The 21,879-nt window shown below is 40.9% G+C and overlaps 1 protein-coding gene across 2 annotated transcripts; it reads left to right on the top strand.

Moving 5' to 3' along the window:
- The first annotated feature begins 8,688 nt into the window (after positions 1-8,688).
- LOC134363366 (interleukin-1 receptor-like 1) lies at positions 8,689-21,255 on the top strand. 2 transcript variants are annotated; one of them, XM_063078969.1, is made up of 10 exons: positions 8,689-8,761; positions 9,267-9,477; positions 10,516-10,690; positions 10,788-10,950; positions 12,334-12,405; positions 13,728-13,869; positions 13,959-14,104; positions 17,316-17,453; positions 18,473-18,640; positions 20,857-21,255. In XM_063078969.1, the coding sequence occupies exons 1-10, from the start codon at positions 8,701-8,703 to the stop codon at positions 21,240-21,242; spliced, it is 1,662 nt and encodes a 553-aa protein (XP_062935039.1). In that variant the 5' UTR covers positions 8,689-8,700; the 3' UTR covers positions 21,243-21,255. The 2 variants fall into 2 exon arrangements, with proteins under 2 accessions (XP_062935039.1, XP_062935040.1); XM_063078970.1 differs by lacking the exons at positions 17,316-17,453; positions 18,473-18,640.
- The last annotated feature ends 624 nt before the right edge of the window (positions 21,256-21,879 follow it).

Raw genomic sequence — 21,879 nt, 5'->3', positions numbered from 1 at the left:
AAACAACACAGAAAGCATTTCTTCTTCTCAGACAGTTTCCCTGACCCCTTTTTAATCAAATTTCCACGTACTTTCTGGCTTCCAGCATGATGGATTTATAGTATGCCTGTTGTTGGACTTTGTATAAGTGTAATATGTAATATGTACTCTTCAGTGTCTGGTTTATTTTGCTTGGCATAATTTTGGGGGAACAAGGATCAAGGCTCTATTATTTTTATTTTTAAATAGACTCTAACTTATGGAACATACTGTTTTTGAGATTCATCATGTTGTTATATCAGTAGTCCCTTTGTTTTTATTGCTGAGTAGTTTTTATTCCCTTTCTTTATCCACGCTCCTTTTGATAGACGTTTAGATTATTTTCAATTTTTGGTATTATGAATATGGCATTTATAAACAGTGTTTTCTATGTATTTTGTGGACATTTGTCTTTAATTCTCTTGGGTAAATACTGAGTAGAATTATTGAATCACATGGTACATGTTCTTTAACTTTTTATTTTGTTTTGTTTATTATATTGTTAATATATAATATACATAAAATAAAATACACACATGTTAAGTGTAAAGTTTTGACAAATGTATACTTTATTAAACCATCACCTCAATTAAGACATCATCCCATAAATTTCTCTCACGCTCCTTTACAGTTCACTGGTCCCCCTTATCTTTCATCCTAGGTAATTACTCCTTAGCTTTGCAGTTTGGGAACATTATATATATGGGATCATATATTGTACACTGTTTTAAACCTGGTTTCTTTCATTCAGTATGTTTCTGAGATTTATTTGTATTACATGAATAATAGTTCCTTCTTTTTTATTTCTGAGTAATGTTCCATCATATGAATATACAATACTCTATCCATTTATGTGCTGATGGACATTGGTATTGTTTTCAGTATTTAGCTATTATGAATCAAGCTGCTGTAAACATCTGTGCACAAGTTTTTTATATGCATAAGTTTTTATTTCTCTTAGGTAAATCCCTAGGAGAATAATTCCTGATCATATTGTAAGTGCTTAATGAGAAACTGTCAAACTGTTTTCCAAAGTCATTGTGTTGTCTTACACTCCCGTCAGCCATGAGTGGGAGTTCCAGTTGCCCCATGTCCTTACCAAACACTTGATACTGTCAGCGTTTTAAATATTAGCTATGAAGTAGAATCTCATGGGGTTTAAATCATTTACATTTCTAATACCTAATAACTTCAAGCATCTCTTTCATGTGTTTATTGGTCATTGACATATTTTCTTTTGTGAAATCTCAGTTCAAGTGTTTTTCTCATTTTTAAAATTAGGCTACTTTGTCTATTTTGAGTTGACTTATGAGAGTTATTTATGAATTATAGATACAAGGGTACTTCAAGATGTTCATGGAAAGATTTGTATTAACTTTTAATTCTGTTTTCTGTAAACTTTTTGAGGTACCCTCATACAAGTCTTTCATCAAATATAGGAATTGTGAGTGTTTTGTCTGAGTCTGTGGCTGAATGTATTCAAATTTTAACAATGTCTTTTGAAGAACAAAGTTCTTAATTTTGATGAAGTCCAAGTAATTATATTCTTTCATAATTAGTGATTTTTGTATCTAGTTTAAAAATAATTTTCCTACTCCCAGTTATGGAGATTTTCTCCTATGTAATATGGTGTACTTTGATTTTGATTTTGTGTGTAATGTGAGATAGAGGTTTTACATATAGGTAGCCATTTTTTTCATGAACACGTGTTGAAAACATTATATTTTCCACATAAGTTTATGTTGGTGCTTTTATCAAACATCAGTTTACTGTACGTATTTGAGTCTATCTCTGGACCCTCTCTTCTGATTCTTTGACAAGTCTCTTTACACCAATACCACACTGATTTCATTATTTTACCTTTGTATTAAGTCTTAAAGGCAAGCTATATAAATTCTCTTTGTTCTATTTTGTAACAATGCTTTGGGGATTCTAAGTACGTTAATTTTCCCTGTATATTTTAGGATTCTTTAGAAACTGTAGAAGCTGATTCTGATGCTGGGAAAATAAAGACCACATTGACCTCAAGACAAAAGAATATGTAAATGAACTAAATAAAAAATGACAAATGCAGATTGCAGCAATAGATTCTGTGGAATTAGCACATGGGAAATTATATGGTGGTCTAAAATATCAGTTTGGAAGGGATCCTAGTTACGAGTTAGTCATTTCACACATGCAAACACTTACGAGTACTGTCTACTTTTCATATCTCCCCCTACCCCCTGCATCTGTCCTCAGTCCTCAGAGTTCCCTCTGGCTTGCTCTATGCTCACTTTCTTCTTGGCCCTAAGAGTTCCCTTGGGACCTTCCAATGGTGACTTAGGCCTTACCTTATGATGAGATAAAGAAAAAGGCAGAGTTTCAAAGGAGAGATGTAAAAGCATGGTATAAAGTATGTGGCTCCTGTTCAGGTCCATATATAAAAGCTTTGTCTTTCAGACCCCAAACTCTCTCCCCTAGTCAGTTGTACTGGTTCATTCAACAAACAGTTTTGAGTGCCTTCTTTGTGCCAGGCACTCTCCTAGGCATGTGAACTGTATCAGTGGATAGACTAACAAACATATCTTGCCTTCTGGAGCTCATATTCTAGTGGAGGAAAACAGAAAATCAATAAGCATAATGCATGAGTAGAATGTTAAAAGATGAAGAATGCCCTAGAAAAATATTAGAGAAGGCTAAGGAGATGGGGAATGGGAGAGGGAGACATTGCAATTTAAGATTGGTTGGTCAGGTACTCAAATAAATACTTGGACACCAATGTCCATAGCAGCATCATTTGAAAGAATTAAAAGGTAGAAGCCACCCAAATGTCCCTTGAAGGGATAAATGGGTAAACAAGTGGTGGTACATACACACAGTGGAATATTATTCAACCTTTAAGTGAGATGAAGTACTGACACGGGCTACAATATGGCAAAACTTGAAAACACTGTGCTAAGTAAAAGAAGCCAGACACAAAAGGCCACATATTGTATGGTTCCATTTACATGAAATATTCAGAACAGGCAAATCCAAAGAGACAGAAAGCAGGTTGGTGGTTGCCAGGGGCTCGGGGGAAGAAGGGATGGGCAGTGATTGCTAATGAGTATGGGGTTATATCTATAATCTGGAGGTGATAAAGATGTTTTGGAACTAGATAGAGGTGGTACTGGCACAACACTGTGAATGACTAAATGCCACTGAATTGTGCATTTTTAAATAGTTGAATTTATATTATGTGAATTTCACCTCAATTTATAAAAATCAGAAGCAAAAAAAAAAAAAGAAAGTGAGTAGCGAAGCTAAGTCTCACTGGGAAGGTATAATCTGAGCACCAACTTGGAGGAGGTGAGAGCCGTAGCCCTGTGGGTAACTGGAAGAAGCCGCCCAGGCAGAAGGAACAGGTGTGCCCTCGAGGACCAGCAAGGAGGACACAGGAGAGGAGGAGCCCGAGAGGTGACGGGTAGCATCCTATCCTGTGGGCCTGGCAGATGCTGTAAGGCTTTTCCCCTGGGGGATGTGGCAAGACGCTGGAGGGCCTGCATGATCTGACTTAGGTTCCAACAGGATCTTTGGTGTCTCTGTGTTAGGAATAGACTGAAGAGGGACAGTTGGAAGCAGGAACAGCAAGTTGGACGTCGTTAAAATCCAGGTGAGAGATGATGATGGCTCAGATGAGGAAGGTGGTTGTGGAGGTGGGAGACGTTCACCGCAGTTGCAGGTAGGATGCACTTTGAAGGTGAAACTGATAGGTGATGTCCTGATGGATGCAGGTCAGATATGTGGGGAAAGGAAGAGCCACCCACACGGGGAGAGGGTTGGTCTGAGCCAGCACTCAGGACAGCGGTGCCACCATGAAGATGAGCAAGACTATGGGAGAAACCAGCTTTTCTCAGGGGCGGGAGGAGGTCAGGAGTTCAGTTCTGAAGATATGAAGCCTTTGTTAATTCCAGCCGGCCCTTGAATACACACCAGAGGGAGAATTGGGTGAGGCAGCAAGGAGGACGGAGGAAAGGGGTTGACCATCCCTAGAGTTTGGAGTTTGTTAGAAAAGGACTCAGGACACCAGTGTTTTGCCCCCGGTGACTGAGTTGGTGGGGCTGGGCCCAGAGCATCCCCCGGAGGTACAGACCAGGGCATCGCAGGCGCTACAGACATCTTCATCAGGAGCAGCAGGAAGAAAAAGGGCATCTAAAATGCTCTGTAATTAAGTGGCGGGGGGAACCCAAAAAACTCCTCCCCTGCTTAGTCTTGAGGGAATAACTGAGTGAGAGCCTGACTCACTTAAATACAGATGGGTTTAATGTGAAGATGTCCTGCCTTCTGATGTGACTTTACAGTAAGACCAAACTACAGATGGCCAGCTCTGGAGTGTGTAAGATGTTTATATCTTGCATCTAGCCATGACATCAGCCAAGTCACATGATATCTTCTACGTTACGAAATATTTGAGTGTCACATTCCAAATGCAAACAGCTAGCTGTTACTCTAGTTACTCTACCAATGTAAGTTTTTTTCTTTTTATTTTTTTATTTCAAGCAGAAATGTCAAAGAAGTAGATTATAAATTAGACACATGTAGAATTTCAAAACTATAACCCAAAATCAGAGGAAAATGGTCAAATTTGGTTGAATTCTATTAGATTAATTTTAAAAGCAAACAGTAGTTATTAGAAGTCTTACAAAGAGTATGTTTCCAAACAGAGAAACAAGCAGATACTGGAACATTTCTAATTAACTTGGCAGAAATTTATGGCTGCTTAAAATGCCTGGTTTTATTTATTTATTAGAAGCCCTTGACTTTCACATTTTGTCTTAAGTTGCTGTAAACTGCAATATTCTATATTAGGTGGTGTTGGAGTAGTCAGAAGTCAAAATGGCTTATTTCTTTCTAAAGAAGAGGCTTAGGGGAAATTATATTATATTTTATTTAAAAGCCCAGTCCCAATTGTAAAACGAAAAGCTTTACTACTATAATTTCACTTTTTCATTTGACAATAGAGAACAACAACAACAACAAAACCTTGGCTTTGAGGTTCAACAAGACTGGTTTCCACCCTGGCCACAAATGGGTGAGCTTGGTCAAATTACTGAACCAGCCCTATCCTTGGTTTTTATTTTATTCTATAAAATTTGAAGGAGGTTGATAAGTACCACCTAGTATTGTAATTTGAACGAAAGGACTTATTTGTTGAGTGAATTGCTGAATTCTTTTACAACAATACTTTGACATTTTTAAAAGCTTCTGTAAAATTGCATGATTATTATGTTGGCGATTCTGACAAAACTTTATTTTTAAAACTAAAAAAAAAAAATGCACATGTGGCCTAGTTTAATGAATAAATGCCCAAATTTAATAAATGTTTTTAAAAAGCTGTTTTAGGATACAAAATATCAAACAATTTCAAGTTTGTATTACTTTATGTAACAAACACTTATCCCGTGCTTGCTGAACCCCAGGCAGCATTTCAAATGCGCTCACTTGTGAGTCTGTGATCTCACGCCCAAACTCATCATAAGATCTGGATGACACGAGCTTTGACAAGTTGATTGAGAATAGCAATGAGTAGACCTAATTCCTCAAATTTACGCCCACCATCTCAGGGCCAATCTCCCTGCAGTCAGAGGACTTTGTATCTCTTCCTCTCAGAGCCCATCACCTTGGCCAGAGGCTGACAGAGCCGGTGCAGATGAGAGGTCTACTTGGAGCTCCCCCATCCACGGCAGAGCCAAGATGCTGCAGTAAACTTCTCAAAAAATCTACACAGAACTCATCCTGTGTATCGCCTCCTTTGTTAACCCTCCTCTGGCCACAGTGTGACTTGGTGATTGGTCTAGTCTGAGCTTGAGACAAAATTTGGGCTTTACCTATCAGTGTTATGTGACTTGGCAATGTGCTTACTCTCTCTGTGCCTCTGTGTCTTCATCTGTAAAATGGGAATAATAATAACAGTGCTGTAAGACCCATGCACCATGCACAAATCCCACAGACTGGGACGGCTCACTTCACAAAGACCATGAGACTGAGACCAATGCAATCAAGCAAGAGGGACTTTATTCCAGCATGCTGGGGTCACTTTGTCTCCTGGACAGAAGCGACCCCGAGTTTATAGCACAAGCACTTTTTATACAGTTTTTCTGAACAGATCTTTGTGACAGGATGAGTTGTTGGTTATCTGTGGTGCCTTTAGATTTATGGGTAGACTTTAGCAGGCTGGTACCCTGATAGATTTGTGGCATCTTTAGATTTACAGGTAGGCTTTAGCAGGCTGTCTGGCACCCCGATAAGGAACAGCACATTTCTTAATCGTTTATCTTCCCTGGGGTCTGGCCGGGTGGCCTTTAGATAAGGAACTAGTCAGTTCCTGGAACCGGGTGGGGTCATTCCCTTCCTTGGAATGTTTAGTGTGCTCGGGCCCGCCTGACCTTTATACGGCCTCTTAGGAGCTGCTTTACTTAAAATGTGTTTAGCAAGCATTTGTTACAAAACTGCGTACATTAAAGTTATATTTTTCTATAATTTCACTACAGTGCCTGTGGGAGGGAGGGGGGATAAGGGAGGAATTGGTAAAGGGCCACAAAAATTGATTACATTGTATAATGCTGAATATACTGATTACCCTGATTTGAACACACATTGCACACAGGTATTGATATTCAATGCTGTACCCCACAGATATGTACAATCAACTATGTTGAAATAAATAAATAAATAAAAATTAAAAAATCATAACAGCACCTGCCTCATTGGGTGATGGTGAGAATGAAGGAATTCATACATGTAAGTCACTTAGAGCTTCGTCTGGCATAGATGAAGTTCTAGGGAAAGGTGAGCTGTTTTTATTATATTATTGTGCTGGTCTGAAGCTAGTCCCTGAACTCTTCTGAGATGTGGTAACTTTTACAAGGAAGTTGAGTTTACTGATAATGGAGCCATAACAACTAATTTTGCTATTAGCGTCTGTTTTGCACGCAGCCTAGGGGTTGAGGGTTCTCTGGCTTCTTTGTCACACTCCTCTGGAAGTAAACTTCTTATCCACAGCCTCCCTCTATTTGGCTGAACTCCTGAGAAAAACTTCTTTTCTTTTTCATCCAAGCTGAGAGCCCTCCTGAGATTTAAATCCGAGAAACTGGAGCCTGTTTTTGGATGAGACTCAGTCACATTCTGGACCACAGACAGCATTTCCAAGCCCCATAAGAAGGAAGTCCTGCTTACTTGTCATTGCGCGTTCCTACTCTTGGCTCTTGAAACTACACACCAAGGCTGCCTACACTGGCTGAGCCTCCCTAACTAGCATCTGCTAGATGAGGGGTCAATAAATATCTAGAAGGGAAGCCTCGAGGCCCCATGATTTCAAAATCACTTAGAACTAAAGGTATCATAACATCAAGGAGATAAACAGTAAGCATGGTTCATTTTTCAGCTTGAAAAACTGATGCTAAAAGAGGGGGAAATTATTTGATTACTTCCTTACAAGGGATTATTCAATGTTATCCTTCTGTTTAAATATTTATGTACCAAGGTCAAGAATGCTTAGAACGTGAGACACCAACATTTTTGAACAAGTCATGGATTTTGGTTAAAAATAAAGTTTCAGAGTGGGTGGAGTGGTGAATTGCAGGATGCCTTTGAGTGTTTCCCGTTTAAAATAAAAGAGAGAGTGTGTCTATGTGAGTCGTCTACAAGGAGGGAGTGGTGGGCTGGAAACTGTTCTTTGCTCCTCAGTGATTTGGAGGCCATTCCCTTCTGTCCTTCAGTTTAGGCAAGTAAGTATCAATTACTTATCTAAAGTTTGTAATAAGAAAAGTATCAATCATTCATGTTTAGAGGAAATGTGCTTTCTTGAAATATATTAAAGATTGTTGTGTTTATTCTTAAACGTTTGTAAATTTCTATACTGGTTCCATCCTTCCCCTGACTTCTTAAGAAAAGAAAAAGATATAGTAAATTATTCTTTTGCTGAAAGAAAAAAGAAAAGTATTTAGTTATTCACAGACCTTCAACTATTCTTAGAAAGGCTTTGATGACTCTTGGAGACAAGCTGAGGCAGGGACAAAGTTTTGAGGATTTGGGGTGGAGTCTAGGGAAATTACTTGGCTAATGCTTTATTCCTCACTTTCCTTTATTCCTTAGTTGCTTTGTGATGACTATTTGCACGTGTGTCTGGGTGTGAGTTATCTAGTGTGCACACTGCCGCCAGCATGTGTGGCGGTGTGTGGTTTTATACAATATTGTATTTTCTAGAGTCTACTGAAACTTATGGTTTAAATTTTTTTTCAAAACTAGGTCATTTTTCCCCCTCTTAATTTAGCCTCTTTTAGGACATTCTCATGAGACTGGTAACATATAACTGTGAACTAGTATGAACATCATGAAGGCTGTGTGGCCCGAAGGTCCAGTAGGAATAAATGCAGTGTTGCATGTCTGAAACCTACTGTTATGTGCATTTGGACTTAATACATATGTGCTGATTGATTAATTCCACTGGGTGCTGTTGAGCAAGTAAAAATCATGGCTAATAAATATCTTGCTTGTGTTTTGTATGACATTTTTCAGCAGAGATTCTGACTACCCTTCCTGACCATAAGTCTGGGCAGCAGCAACAGCCAGTGGAGGCCTTCGCCATCACATGTCACTGATTCATCCGGAGTAATCTCAACAATCACTTACCAACACTTGCTCTTGAGGGATAAGCAGAGAATGGGGCTTTGGATCTTGGCAATTCTGACAGTTCTCATACATTCCACAGCAGCCGCATATAGTAAGTGTTGCTTTTTGACTAAAATCTAAGTTTTTAAAAATTAAGTAATTTAAAGAACTTTTACCTTGTTTTAAACTGCTTGCTTTCGATTATTCCAGCTGAATTGTGAACTGGAAAAAAAATTTTTTTTGCTCTACAGCCATTCATCATTACAAATTATATCATAATTGTAGTTTTACGTATTCAAATATGTCAGAATTTAACACTATACCTGCATGTAGGAGTTTTTGTAGGCATTGTTGCCTGACACAGGAGTTGTTTAGGTAGACATGCCTGCCTTTCCACTGGAACAGTGTTGGGGATTTAGATCCAAATTAATTCATTAATCTGTGGTACCCAGTGGAAAATTTCATAAAAGATTTTAATTATTTACTCATTTTTTCTCAAAGTATCACAATATATACCTATTTCTAAATTTAATCCTAGAAGGAAATCTTAAGAATATAGGAATTATTATCTTCTTATATAATCATTTCAGGATCATATTTATATTTTTTATTTGCAGCTAAACCATTCTGGGGCCTGGAAAATGAGGCTTTGATTGTGAGATGTCCTAGACAAGGAAGATCTCCTTACCCTGTGGATTGGTATTACTCAAAAACAAATGAAAGTATTCCCACCCAGAAAAGAAATCATGTATTTGCCTCAGGGGAACATCTTAAGTTTCTACCAGCCAAAGTCAACGATTCTGGGATTTATACTTGCATTGTCAGAAGGTATTATCCAGAAGTCACTGTTGTCTTTGAGCTGCCTCCCTTTCTTTAATGGCCAATAATCTGACTGCTTTCCCTTTCCTTCCTTTCCTAGTCCTTTATGGAACAGTTTAATTTATAAAGTGATTTGAATGAAAGAGTACTTCTAGGAATATCGTCAGATTGGGGTTTAGTTAGTTATGAGCTAACTACTGGGATTTACAATTGCAGGGATAAATTTGTTGCCCAATTAGGAAAAGACCTGGCTTTCCTAGTGGCCAAGGAAACCAAGAGGAATTGCTCACTTTTGGCTGGAAGTCATGACAAACCAGCACAAAAACCAGTGACCTAGACATATGGCATCAGGGAGGTCTAAGGTGGATGAAACAGAGCGGTCACCACAGCCTCCAGCCTTAGAGTTAGGCTACAGGGCGTTACATGAGACGGTGTGCTCACGAATGACTTGCTCTCTATATAAAGTCTTAACTGTTCTGATTTTGTGCCTGTATTTGCTACCTGTAAAATGTCAGATGAACTACATCAAAAGGCAGAATGTATGTAGTCAGGTATCTGGGTTCTGATGCCAGACAGGTGTCAGTTTCAAATTTGTGCCCTGTCACTAGGTAGCTGTGGGATGCTGGCAGGTTACTTCTCTGCCCCTCAGTTTTCTCATCTGTGAAATACATGTAATAATATAACCCCAAAGCCTGTGAGAATAAGATGAGGTAATGTATGAGAAGTGCTCACCACCGTGACTGGTACATGGTAAACTCTCAGTAAATACTAATTATCTTTATTATACTGGAATTGTGGCATTACAGAACATCTAATGCATGAAAAAATGGTGCAGTCATTTTTAGAGCTACCGTCGGGGTTACGTTTTATCTCAAGGGAAACGAAGAACTATTTCAAACTCCAGATTGTAAGGATTATTTTTAAATAAGAAGGAACCACTATATATCAAGTGTTTTAAGAATAACAATATTAAGTAAAGGCTAAAGTTGGAGTAAGTTATTTCATAATGTTAATTAGTCTTTTTGCTTGTCTGACTTACTTTAATAGTCCCACCCTCAATCGTACTGGACACGCAAATGTCACCATACATAAGAAACAACCAGATTGCAACATTCCAGATTATTTGATATTTTCAACAGTATTTGGATCAGAAAAAAATTCCAAAATATATTGTCCTACAATTGAGCGCTATAATTGGACAGCACCTGTTGAGTGGTTTAAGGTAAAAGGAAATTTGGGGGGAAATAGATTAAAAGTACACAATTAAAATAGATGCACAGGAAGAATTACTAAAAAGGGAATGGGATTTTTCATTTCAGAATTGTCAAGCTCTTCAAGGACAGAGGTACAGGGCACACAGGTCATTTTTGGTAATTGACAATGTGACAAGTGATGACGAAGGTGACTACACCTGTAAATTCACACACAATGAAAATGGAGCCAATTACACCGTGACAGCCACCAGGTCATTCGCAGTGAACAGTAAGATACTAACTTTAACAAAACACATTATTTGAAAACAAAGTGGGAAGAGTTGTGCCTTCTGGGTGAGTTTTCTGCACTTCTCTCTGGTACTGGATCCTGCTCCATCTTGTCTTACGTGTTCTCTATCTACTATGACACAAGAAGGTTTTCTAAGTGCACTATCAAGATTTAAGAAGTTTTAGGGGGAGATTCCACCATCAACCCAAAGCCACATCTATTCTTTCTTTTATGACTTAATTTTCCAAAGATATGGCTACTATCTGAATGCTAACATGATTTACATTTTTTTTTTAAAGGCAATACAACTATTTGGAGGACAAGAGTAACTTTTCCTTGCCCAATTTGGTGTCAGGGATTCTGTAAATAAGGAAAAAAACAGAATTTAATCTTTAATATAATGCATTGGATTAGAAGTTTAAAGAGCAGATTTATAATGGGGCACATAAATGACGTTGAGCGGTTTTCAGTCCTGGTTTGCAATGCTTTTGACATCACCAGTGACCTCAAATAGGTCATTTAGTTCTATAAAACTTTTTTCAAATTTAGTTTACATTTATAAATCCCCGTTAGGGGAAAGACTTTACAGTCATAGCTTATCAAATCTACAAAACGTTGGGGTCTCCTCAGCACAGCTTGCTGTGTACATGTAGATGACGTAGCACCTTTGCATGTGGCAATTTTCTTAGGGCACAGCAATATGGGAGAAAAGTTTTTCTGTCTGAGGGTTTTCAATGCTGCATTGCTGCAAAATAAGCATCAGCAGACCACACGCTATTAGTGCCTCTCCCTGTCTAACATCAGCCCCTGTGGTGGTCCTTAATCACACTATCCTGAAATGAAGGAGCATCCATGGGTGCAGGTGTACGGCCACGCTCCAGAAAGCCACCTTCTCTGCCACTCAGCCTCAGTGGCCACAGGAAGTACAATTCTCCAAGGGGAGAAGACCTTCTGTGCTGAGGATGGGCCACAGTGGTGGGCACTGTGATCTCATGCATTTATCATTTTCATGGGCCTTTTGAAATCTTCTTGCCTGTAGTTTTAGGCTTATTCTGTAGAATTGTGGTTTTCTAACAATTACAGGTTCATGCAATTCACTTAATGGGTTGGACCAGCATTTGTTTTAATGACATAGAAGAGAAAAGAGAAGAGAAAATATCAAAGAGCAACATAGGGAGTAAGAAAAAGTATTATTTAAATGTTTTTTGTTTCGTGCGTGCGTGCGTGCGTGCGTGCGTGTGTGTGTGTGTGTGTTGCCCTGGGTTATTGTCAAAACATTTTGAGAAACTTCCTGTGAAGTAAAATAAAAATACGAAATACAAGCTTTATATTGATGGCCATCCAGTGCTTTCCTGATACTTGAAACCTCTTTTTGTCTTTAAGATGAGCAAGGCTTTTCTCTGTTTCCAGTAATTACAGCCCCTCCACACAATGAAACAAAGGAAATAGAAATCGGTAAGAAGACTTTGAGATTGCTGTAACATTTACCTGGAAAATCCTTCTGTGTGACCCGAGGTCTGAATTCTCCTAGTGGGGGTCAGGCATTTAACACAGCGGACCTTGGGGATTAAATGAACTGCTACTGGTGGAAGCACCTGTGGCAGACACTTGATAACATTGGGGACCGCTCCACAGTGGCATGTGCCATGTACCTTTGTGCTGCACCGGGTCATTCCGGGGCCTCCCCACCTGTGTCTCATTTCATTCTCACTTTTATCCAGGAGATGGATGTTTTCACTTTACTCTTTAGGAAACTGAGACTCAAAGATGCTCAAGGACACGACTGAGGTCGTGCATAATACATGATAGAAGAAGGGCGAGAATCTGGACTCTGGCTCTTTCCATGTCTGCCTTTCCTGCTTCCCACTAGAAGTGGGAAACAATCCAAAGTTCTTGGCATGTAAAGCAAGTCCCCTCACGACCCTCCCTCATGGCTCACCTGCAGCATTAACCCTCCACGGTCGCTGCCTCCTGTTTTGCTCACGGTACTGCTCACATTCTTCCCTACTTTTGCCTGTGCTGTCCCCTCCTCCTCTCTCCAGAATAAGCTCAAATAATCACCTCGTCCGTGACATCCCCCGTCCCCCACTCCACCTCCTTCCCTGCCAGAGAGCACGATCAGAGCCTCCATAGGATCAAGTATGTGCATGCGCTGCGTGACAGCCACGCTCCCTGCAGTCGCTCCCTCTGTGTCCCCATGCCACTCCGTTAGTCTTCCTGTTACAACACGAGAACACTTTGTGTTCTGATCATTTGTTTACAGCACGGCCACCGCCCCGGAGGCTCCAAGTTCCTCTTCCCTCCCCAGATGCCTGATTCTTCACAGGGCTCCTGACAGGAACGAGGGACGGGCTCAGTAAGGGACAGCTGAATGCTTGCCCAAGGCACAAAAGCTGCCATTAGGCTCTCAGTTCTGAAAGAAGGAGTCTCAAGTTCAAGGAGCTGAGATGGAGAACTGTAGATCCTGGAAGCTGAAGTGCTGGGGTAGTAGCCAGGTCCTGGCTACCCAAAGGTAGCTTATGGCGAGATGAAGAGTTCGGTAGGAGGAGAAAGGCGTGGAGAGAGCAGCTACACAGACACTGCAATTTCCAGGAAAGGGGAATCCCACATTAAAATGTGGGGTTGGGGAAGCCGGAGTCATTTGCCTCCCTAGTGCCCCCTGCAGGCGGGACTTCAGCAAGTTTCTTCACACCAAATGAAACTAAGCACTTGCAGAATTTCATTTCATTGGTGATTTATTCTTCCTTTCTTTCTGTCTTTATCTATTTTGCATCTAGGAAAAACGGCAACCATAGTTTGCTCTGCTTGCTTTGGGAAAGGCACTCAGTTCTTGGCGGCTGTCCTGTGGCAGCTTAATGGAAGCAAGGTCAGGGACTTCGGTGACCCAAGAATTCAGGAGGAAGAAGGGCAAAAGCGAAGGTATGTGTAGACTGGAGCTAAAGCATCCCCTGCTGCTCCCACACGATTGGCACCTGCAGAGCATTCATAGTAACGCGTGGCCCTCTCAGTTCCAGCAATGACATGATGTGTCTAAACACGGTTCTGAGAATAGCCGCCGTGAAGGACGAGGATTTATCACTGAAGTATGACTGCGTGGCCCTGAATCTGCACGGCGTGAGACGGCACAGCCTCAGACTCAGGAGGAGAGACCCAAGTAAGGGGTGTTGACACTTCGCTCCCTGGGTTGGCTGCATCAGCTGTGGGATCAGGTCATTTTCTAGGAGAACAATGTGTTCAACTTTGACTCCGGGGGACTCATGAAGACATGCAAGTGGCCTGTCTCATAAAACGTGCAGCCCTCTTGGGGACCCTGACTGTGTCCTCTTCCTCCTCCTCTTCAGCTCCATCTTCCTTCTGCTCTTCACCTGCATCTCCCTCCCCCTCTCCCTCCTCCTCCCCCTGTGTTGCTTCCTCTTCAACACTCACCTGTTTCCTTGGTCCTCCTCCTTCATACGTTCACTGGCTCCTTTTTTTCGCTGTATATGAAAAAACAAAACAAAACAGAAAAATCCCACTCTGACAGTAAACTGTGAACCTGTTTTTTTGTTCCCTTTTATAATATACTATAAACATGTTCTCTTTTATATATATATATATATATATATATATATATATATATATATATTTTTTTTTTTTTTTTTTTTTTTTTTTTGTCATACGAACACACTTTTTTTAGTGAGGACGGCAAAGTGTACAGAAAGGGGACGTACAGCCTGTAACTACTGCCCGTTGCAGTAAGAAAATCATAGGTTCTACTTTATAATGACAGGCATTATAATTGTTAACTACATGAAGTTTTCAATGTAGGTGGAACTCATGGAAAGTCTGGTAGCTCAGCCCATTTCTTTATTGTATCTGTTATTCAACCTGCCATTCAGGCACCACCTTTTCCGGGAAGCCTTCCCTGCCTCGGGATTTTTCTTGTTTTAATTTCCACTTTAACCCCTGATTTGTAAGTTTTTGTGAAACAAACAGTCATGACTCTTGTGCATGATTTTAATTTTCTGCCAGTGATAATTCCACCATCCTGGAATGGCTGCGGACTGCATCAAGGAGTTATGTTAGGGCCACATTTGGGGTGGTGGTGGGCATGGTGGGTCCTAGAGGACAGGGAAGCCATCCAGCCCCTCCCCACCGGCACCGCCCCTGCTGCTGCCCCCTGCAGCTTGGCTTACCTGTTATCACCTATGAATGTTCTCTGGTTACCTGTGCACTGGAATTGTTTTTGTGTTACATGTATTTGGTAATTCTTTTCTTTCTAGTTTATTTGTATTTCACCTGTTTTTCTTCAAATCAATATAGTTACACTGTTTCAACTGTATAAATTAAACAGAAATTGTTGCTTACTGCCATTGAATTGTCAGGATGAATTCATTTCTGAAATTAAAGCATTTCTTGAATTTAATAAGCAAAAACTTAAAAATCCCATGTCCCCATTTTATTAAGTATTATTAAATGAATATTTGATGCTAATAATAATAGTACACATTTATTCATGGTTTCCTATGTCCCAGCCCCTGTCTGTTTTTTTATTTAAATTTTCTCAACACTCTGAGAAGGAGGGACTGTTACTCTCATGTAATGTTATAAACAAGGAGATGAAGGCAGAGAGAGTTGACTAACTTGCCAAGTACTATAGTTAGAGAGCCAAGGTTTATATGCAGACAGCTTTTTTCTATTTGTAAACACTTACAGAAAATAGTGTTTAATCATCATATTCAAGAATTACCTGTACATTTATAAAATTATTCACACTCAGGAAGAAATCGAACCTTAACTTCCTTTAACATCGTAGATCGACTTCTTTCCTCTGGTGAAAGCGGCCAGCCACTGGCACAGCAACTTCACAACAATGCCCACAAGAGGTGAACCTGCCCAGAGTGCATCCAGATAGGAGTTTTAGGCAGAATAAACTGGAAAGAAATCCTGTTGAGATGATTTACTTAGAGGGTTCTTATCATTTAAACTGTGGACGGTGCAGACAGGCAGCTCTCTGCCACATTTCAGTTTCCCCCAGCTTTGAATATCTTCACCTTGATCATTCTTGATTTCACAGCGCTGGCTACTCAGAGAGCTGATGAATTATTACAGGTGGTGGAGGAATTTGTGATACGAGCCAGGGATTCTCTATGTCAAAGCTGGGAGCCCGTGCATTGAAACTCACGATGAAAATGAAAAAGAGCCACATAACCAAATCTCATCTGAGATTCCTCTTACATTCATCTTTCAGTGGGGCTATTTCTAAGGTAGCTGACAATTCTAAAGAGGAAAGTAAACTCACAACAGCCGACAGTATTATGAATAGTCACGGTTCTTATGTTCAGTGTGTACATACCTGTCGCACATCCTTGAAGACAGAAACCATGTCGCATATGCATTTTGTGAAGGTATACCAGGATAAAGCTTAAGGATCGCTACATAGTGTCCACCAGAAGAGAAGTCAGGGGTGTGTATAGGACCAAGAACCCAGAAATCTGACTTCTCCATCAAACATGCTCCAGAAACTTCCTTCTTCCTTCTTTCCTATGCCACCACCCTTCAGATGCAAAAGTTCCTCAGACCTGTTGGTTCATTCTCCTTAATGCCCCCAACACCAGGCTTGTTCTTTCCTTTTCCATTATGACATGACTTCAAACCCTCCTCTTTTCTCACACGGCAAGTACTGCAGCCCATCGTACCCCAAGTGCCTGTGGTATCTCTCCACAGAAGCAAACCTTTCACTACCATCAGATTAACCTTGCATGAGAACCACTTTCATTGTAACGCCCTACTCAGCACTCTTCCATGGCTCCTGTGATCTTCAGGATAATGCAAAATATCTTAGCTGGAAGATTAGAAAGGTAGGTCAGAACCGAGTCCTGACCTCCCACTATTTCCCCACACTGGGTTATTTCACTTTCTGAGAAAACACTCCCATCCCTGCTTGGGGGCTGACAGTGCTCTTTCTTCCCAGGAAGGCATTTCCTCTTCTGTGTCTCTCTGAACCTTCCCTGTCCTTCAGGAGTCCCCTCCTGCAGGAAGGCTTCCTTGCCCAGTCAGTCCAGCATGGAGTCAGTTCTCTTTCTAAAAGCCACTGCCAGCTAAAATCATGCTTTTACCTTCTATCTTACTGGTTTACATGATCTCTATTTCTCTTTTCATCTTGAGAATCCCCTACAGTGCTTAGCCTGGTGCTTTGTACAGAGTAGGGGCTCAATAAACATTAATTTACTAATTCTTAGAGCAGCCAAGAAAATTGCAAGTGGGTATCTCCTGTGTGAATCTCCTGTACTCCCCATGGAGGCCAGCATCCATGTATTTGTTTATATGATCTTGTTTTAGTCATAATAATAATCATTTTTCTCCTCATCCTGTCTTTTGCATAGTTGATCATCAAAGCATAGCTGCAGGATGTAGCATATTGTTAATTCTAATCAGTGTCCTCGTGATAATCCTAAAAGTGTTCTGGATCGATGTTTTTCTGCTCTGGAGAGACATAGCTAGACCTTACCAGACTAGGAATGGTAAGTGGCAAATTTCAAGTTTTTCTTCAAAAGAAAAAGTCTCATAATGACTGTTGGTTACTTGTCTATTAATGTCTTAATAGCTCTGCTGTTAAACCTAGATTACATTTTGCTTACTAACATAGTATCTGTGATTTTAAAAAAATATAATCAGAGGCTATTTTTCATTGTGCTGTGAAGCTCCTTGTGGTTCTGAGATTCATCTCAACAGCTCAAATTTCCTCCTCAATACGACTGCTGTTTCTACTAAATCCCCAATAACAGAATGTGCCCCAAACCCAGAACAGTTTATATATTTTGGGAAATAAATGTTAGTAAGACTTTATTAAATTAAACACAGTAAAAACATTACTTCTGTTTCCAGATGTGAGCTAGTTGGAAAGGTCCATCAGAATGCAGGTGTCTTTCCCCTGAAACCCTGTTCCATAAATAATCTTACCTATGCTCATAGATGTTATATACATGCAAGAAGACAGTTCTGTCTGCTAAATATGAACACCATTCTTTCATTTGGAGGCATACATACATTAGCTTTTCCATATGATCAATTCAAGTAGGAGCTAATTTGATTTGTGGGAAATTCAGAACCCTTCAAAATTTCTACTTCCTTGCCACTATTAGCCTTTAACATTTTACTTCCCCAGGGCAAATATGAGACAAATGAAAGATCAAACGGGTCTGCAGTGGAAGGCCCCTTCCTATGACCATAAATACTTACTAACAGATTTTTAACCAAGGTTGATGATACACTTTGAACTACACTGGACATGCCCTTGTCCATTCCTTATTATTCAGTCTGAGGCAGTAAAAAAGGAGGAAAATGTTGGGATGGAGAATGTTGTTTTTTCTGATCAGGTTTTGTGGCAGTGGATCCTGTCATCAATTCTCAATTCTAGAATATTCTGGAGGATGAGATACATAGACCAACAAACATAAAACTTGGTGAGGAATGTCTACGAAGTCAAATGAGAATTTTTAGAACCAAATAATGAAGTGATACTTGTTGTTTTCATCTTCAGATGGAAAGATCTATGATGCTTATGTTATCTACCCATGGAAGGACAAACATAGTCCAGAGGGCGCCAGTCCTGCGGAGTACTTTGTTCACCAGATTCTGCCTGATGTTCTTGAAAATAAGTGTGGATATAGCTTATGCATTTATGGGAGGGATCTGCTACCTGGAGAAGGTAAAGCTGTTAAGATACATTAGGGACAGAAATTCATGCATATTAGAAGGCTAGTAGCTATAGTCTTATCCCTGCATGGAGTAAGGAATTGTATTTACTCCCCATGGCCTTAAGACCAGAGCTTTTAAACATTTCTGCAGAAGAAGGAGACACCTATCATTTGCTCTTCCCACCCCCAGCATTGTCCTAGTGAAGAGATAATCACAGTAGTGTCAGTGATGTGAAAACAGAGTTAGGGGTCCTGTGCTTCTTGCCCCTATTTAATTCCTTTGTCCTCCACTGGGATGACGCTGACACTTCTTAATTCTCTCCAGAAGATGTGAAAAGGCCTTAGAAATTGAAGATTTTTTTTTTCTGATATGCATAGGCACTAGCTAAAATATTTCAAAGAACTCAGAGAGTCTCAAGGTCTTCCTTATACCGGGGAAACATTCTCAAATTTCTAGTCTCACCAGAACAAGTAGAATTGTTGCTTCTCTTTCTTAACGTTGCTAACCAATTTCATGTACGCCTACAAGTTTTATTACAATTCCAGTGATTTCAGTGGTTATTTTTTTTCTTCCCTCCATATATTTACATCAGATTCCTATGAGTTTCCTTGTACAGTCTTCTCTGATTCCTCAGAGGTCAGGGAGGGTTTGGACTATGAAGGGGGCTGGGATATAATGAGCATAAGCCTGCTAAAGTAAATGTTTAGTTTACCATTTAAACCGATGTTCCTACTGAGAAGAGGGATTCCAGTGCCTGCAGATTTAAAGGCACGCGCAACAAGTGGTTTGGTTTATCCTGGATTACTGGGTAATGCTCGTGGCCTAGTGGGGGCTGGGGAGACGTGCACATGTACCACTCAGGAGAGTGTCATCCAGTTCTTCTCTCCAGACTCTCTTCTTCCCTCTGCTGTCCCATGCAGGTAGAAAAGTGATGAGTACTGGTGGGGTTTCCAGTTGTTTGTGAGGCCACACTCTGTGCCACATCCAGCCGCAAGCTCTTCACCTCTCCTGTCTCAGTCCATCCACCTGGTTTCCAGTCACACTTCTACCCAGCCTCAGTGCTGCTCTCTGATGCTCAAGCTGTGCCCTTCCTCTTGCAATGACACACTCGTTTAAGGTGGTTTCCACTTCCCCTCCCTCCACGTAGGTCCTCTGACTTTCCTCAACCAGAGTAAAATGAAACCCAATGAAACAACGTCACACTTCACTGTTCTCTTAGAAAAAGTGCATGACTGACCAGTGCTGTGTGTTTATTCTCATGCTACTGAGCTTCCACTTCTCCCTCCAGATCCTCTCTGCACCCCTCCATCCAGCAGCCCAGGTGGCTAATCCTCATGGAATCCTCCCTCTCTTGCCCTCTGCTCCAGGCTGGGTTTGGCCAGTGGGAGGCGCTGGTGGGAGGCACTGGCCGAGGGCAGGGGGCAGGGTCCATCCCTGCCCCTTCAGGTGCATTGCTGTGCACCTGCCTCCTGCAACACTTGAGCTCCCACCAGCCATGGCGTGTGCCCCTGCCCTCCTTCAGCCAGCACTCTATAAACTATCCCGAGTTGTTCTGTTCTTGGTTGTGTTTCCTTCATGTGCTTTTACTTCCTGCAGTGGGAACTGGATGTTTCACATGTTCTTTCTAAGTTTACCCAGAGGTAGTTGGAGTCACCATGGAGTTGGAGTTGATGCTCCAGAAACACTGACTTGGAAAGGGGATCTGGTCTTCCTTAAGATTTTTCTAGTCTGGATCAAATCAGCCCCTCCAACAGAGATTATTGGGGATGAAGTGGATCCAGGACTTCCCTAGAGACTTTGGTCAGGTCAGAGGGGCAAGGCTTCCTGAGTGTGTGAATCTTTAAAATGTAACTTAAAATGCTCATCCGTTTTAAAACCTGCAAGCTAACATCCTAAGAAGATAATATGTGGCGAATGAACCTGCATTCTAAGTCTCCCTTGAGAAAATAGGCTGAATAGCTCTACATTTCCATTTAGCTGGAAGGACTCTGCCTTAGGACTGATCTACCTGGGAAAGAAGAGGGCGTTGGGGCTGATAATCTCACAGAAGGGGTTCTCTATCCAAGTACATTCCCACTTTTTTGACTAAGTGACCTGATGAGTGTCAGAGTCTCACACCAGATCATAGCACAGATAATTTTTTGAATGTTTGAAACGTTTATGATCAAAGAATTAGACTTAAAAAACAATGGTAGGAAATCTTAATCAATTTTTTACTATGACTAGATACAGCCACTGCAGTGGAAACCAGCATACGAAAGAGCAGGCGGTACATCTTTATCCTGACTCCTCAGATCCTGCACAGCAGGGAGTTCGCCTACGAGCAGGAGATCGCCCTGCACAGCGCCCTCATCCAGGGTGACTCCAAGGCCATTCTCATTGAAATGGAGGCTCTGAGCAAGCCGGGTGGACTGCAGGTTGGGGAGATTCAAGATTCCCTCAGGCATCTGATAAAAGTGCAGGGTACCATCAAGTGGAGGGAAGACCACCCCACCAACAAACAGTCCCTGAATTCCAAATTCTGGAAGCATGTGAGATACCAAATGCCTGTGCCAAACAAACTTCCCAGAAAGACTTCCAGTTTGGTTTCCTTGAGTGCTCAGGGACAGTAGTGCTTGCTGTGATGTGCTGACACGTCTGAGTTTGCAGATATTCTAACTCCTCCTCACTGGATTCTGCCAATGTGCCAGACCCTGGGAGCCGAGGCATGAGAAGGAATGTCAAGGGTACTGAGGCCTCAGGTTCATCTAGCAACTTCACTTTCATTTTCCTGGCTCTGGGTGGATGCAAAACACCCAGAAATTTTTATTCCCAATCCTCTGTCCACTGCACCCTCCTCCCTTCCCTTCCCTTCCCTCCTCGGCTGTCTTCACCATGGTGCAGGACCTTTCCACCGAGCTCTTCCTCTCCTCTCTTGCTAGTCCTCTTTCTCCTCATTCCTTGTCAACAATCTACACTCTGAACATCAAACTGCACCTTTTAGAGTTAAAATTTTTAGTCATCTTGAAGAACATTCTCATCCCCTCTGGTAGAACATCAGTAGTAAATCTTGTTTCCAATGTGCCAGAATTTCTTTATTATATTTGATCAGATGCTCAGTTTTATCATCTCGATATTGGCGATTTTGTTAGAATATCTTATCCCAATTGCAACTATAATCAAATTATTGTCATTTCTAAGATCTCTTTCATATATTTTTATTCTCTTTAGAAATACTTTCTCATTATATGTATTAGTTCATTCCTGTTG

The sequence above is a fragment of the Cynocephalus volans genome, chromosome 14 (genome assembly GCF_027409185.1).
Source record: "Cynocephalus volans isolate mCynVol1 chromosome 14, mCynVol1.pri, whole genome shotgun sequence".
NCBI classification, from domain to species: Eukaryota; Metazoa; Chordata; class Mammalia; order Dermoptera; family Cynocephalidae; genus Cynocephalus; species Cynocephalus volans.
Note: the sequence above shows the minus strand (reverse complement) of the source record. Positions and strands in the feature narration are given on the sequence as shown.